Source organism: Brassica oleracea, chromosome C7 (assembly GCF_000695525.1).
Source record: "Brassica oleracea var. oleracea cultivar TO1000 chromosome C7, BOL, whole genome shotgun sequence".
Taxonomy (NCBI): Eukaryota; Viridiplantae; Streptophyta; class Magnoliopsida; order Brassicales; family Brassicaceae; genus Brassica; species Brassica oleracea.
This window is the reverse complement of record NC_027754.1, coordinates 8,006,523-8,008,084: the sequence shown is the minus strand read 5'-3', so window position 1 is coordinate 8,008,084 and position 1,562 is coordinate 8,006,523. Positions and strand designations below refer to the sequence as shown.

General features: G+C 37.5%; 1 protein-coding gene across 1 annotated transcript; it reads left to right on the top strand.

Annotated features, from left to right (window-relative positions):
• The first annotated feature begins 462 nt into the window (after positions 1 to 462).
• On the top strand, positions 463 to 1,328 carry LOC106305401. Its single transcript, XM_013741777.1, has 4 exons — positions 463 to 612; positions 696 to 745; positions 949 to 1,035; positions 1,122 to 1,328. Exons 1-4 carry the CDS (start codon positions 489 to 491, stop codon positions 1,227 to 1,229), a joined length of 369 nt encoding a protein of 122 aa, XP_013597231.1. The 5' UTR covers positions 463 to 488; the 3' UTR covers positions 1,230 to 1,328.
• Positions 1,329 to 1,562: the final 234 nt, after the last annotated feature.

Below are 1,562 nucleotides of genomic sequence, written 5' to 3'. Positions count from 1 at the left end.
CACCCGATTACCAGACGAACGTGCACAAGCAGTTCGATCTCTTGGTTCACTTTTGAACTACGTTCGACTTGATCCTCGAAAGGGGTACGTATGCAGCCTTTCATAAGGTTCAGTCCGAAATCAATCAAAAACCTTTTCTGTATTTTCTTCGTCTTTAGTTGTCAAGCTGCGAGTCAACTAGGTTTGAGCTTTTAGGCCGCTAGAACTAGGTAACTCGCTGACAGCCTTTGCGGCCAAAGCTTTTATGATCTCTTGTAATGATCGCAACGCTCACACGCGGACTCGAAATATGATCTACTGTGTTTTCTAAACTCGTTTGTTATCTTTTTATGATTTCCGCATATATTTGGTCACTTGCCGTTGGCTCTCGCAGAGATCCGAGACCTCCGGGAAATTAGGGTTTTCCTAGTTTCCTAATTTAAACGTAAATCGATAGTGCGAATTTCGGTTCCCACAGTGAGGAGTTGGCTCAGTCCGGCGTGAATGTAATGTGCAAAATGTGCTTCTTGGGAGAAAGCCAAGAAAGTGAGAGAGAAAGGAGGATGCTTTCTTGTAAAATCTGTGGCAAGAAGTACAATAAGAATTGTGTAAAGTCTTGGGCTCAACATATAGGTGCGTTCATTTGATTCGTTGCTGTGTCCTACTTTCTCTGGCTTGGTAAGGCTTTTGAAGTCTATAAGTGCTGTAAATTGCAGATTTTTTTCATTGGAGTTCATGGAGTTGTCCCTCGTGCCGTGTTTGTGAGGTCAGTTGAGTTCGTTTCCTTCTGTTGCATTTGAATTTTTCTATGCACTGCCAATGTCTAGGAATGTTTGACTAGCTTACACAGAGTCGTCATATTCCTTAGGTCTGCTGTAGAACAGGAGATCCTAACAAGTTTGTGTTCTGCAAGAGGTGTGATGCCGCTTACCATTGTCAATCTCTTAACATATACATTTTTTTTTTCAGATTCCAAATGGATTGCTGCAAGATTGCAAGAGTCTGCAAAATCTTTCTCTGCATAACAATCCCATTTCAATGGATGAGTTTCGGCTGGTAAGGAGTTTTATTCTGCAACCTCAAAGAACAAGCTTGTGATTGTGTTGTTGTGTGTAACATAGCAATGGTGTTAATGTATATAGATGGAAGGGCTGGACCTTGAAGACTGTCCTGAAAAAGAGCTTCTTGGTCATGGGCTGACTTTACTATGGCAGGCAACAAGGATAACAATACCAGATTTCATCACCTAGTTCATCTGTTATATTTTGCAATGAGTTCATGTGTTTTATGTATTTGATTTTGTGTGTTTTGAATCATTTTGGAATCTAAATTTTTTTTAACCCCTAATCCCTAAATATATTTTAACCCCTAAATCCTAAATATAATCCTAAAATCTAAATTTTAAACTTTTAAACTTTATATAAAAATACAATTCGATATAAATATACTAATTCAAACCGGACCCATCTAGTACCCTAAATCTAATACCATAAACCTTAAAATTCAAACTTAAATGATATTCTAAATACTAAATAAAATCTCTAAATTAATTTTTTCAGATTTTAAATCCAAAATTTAAATCT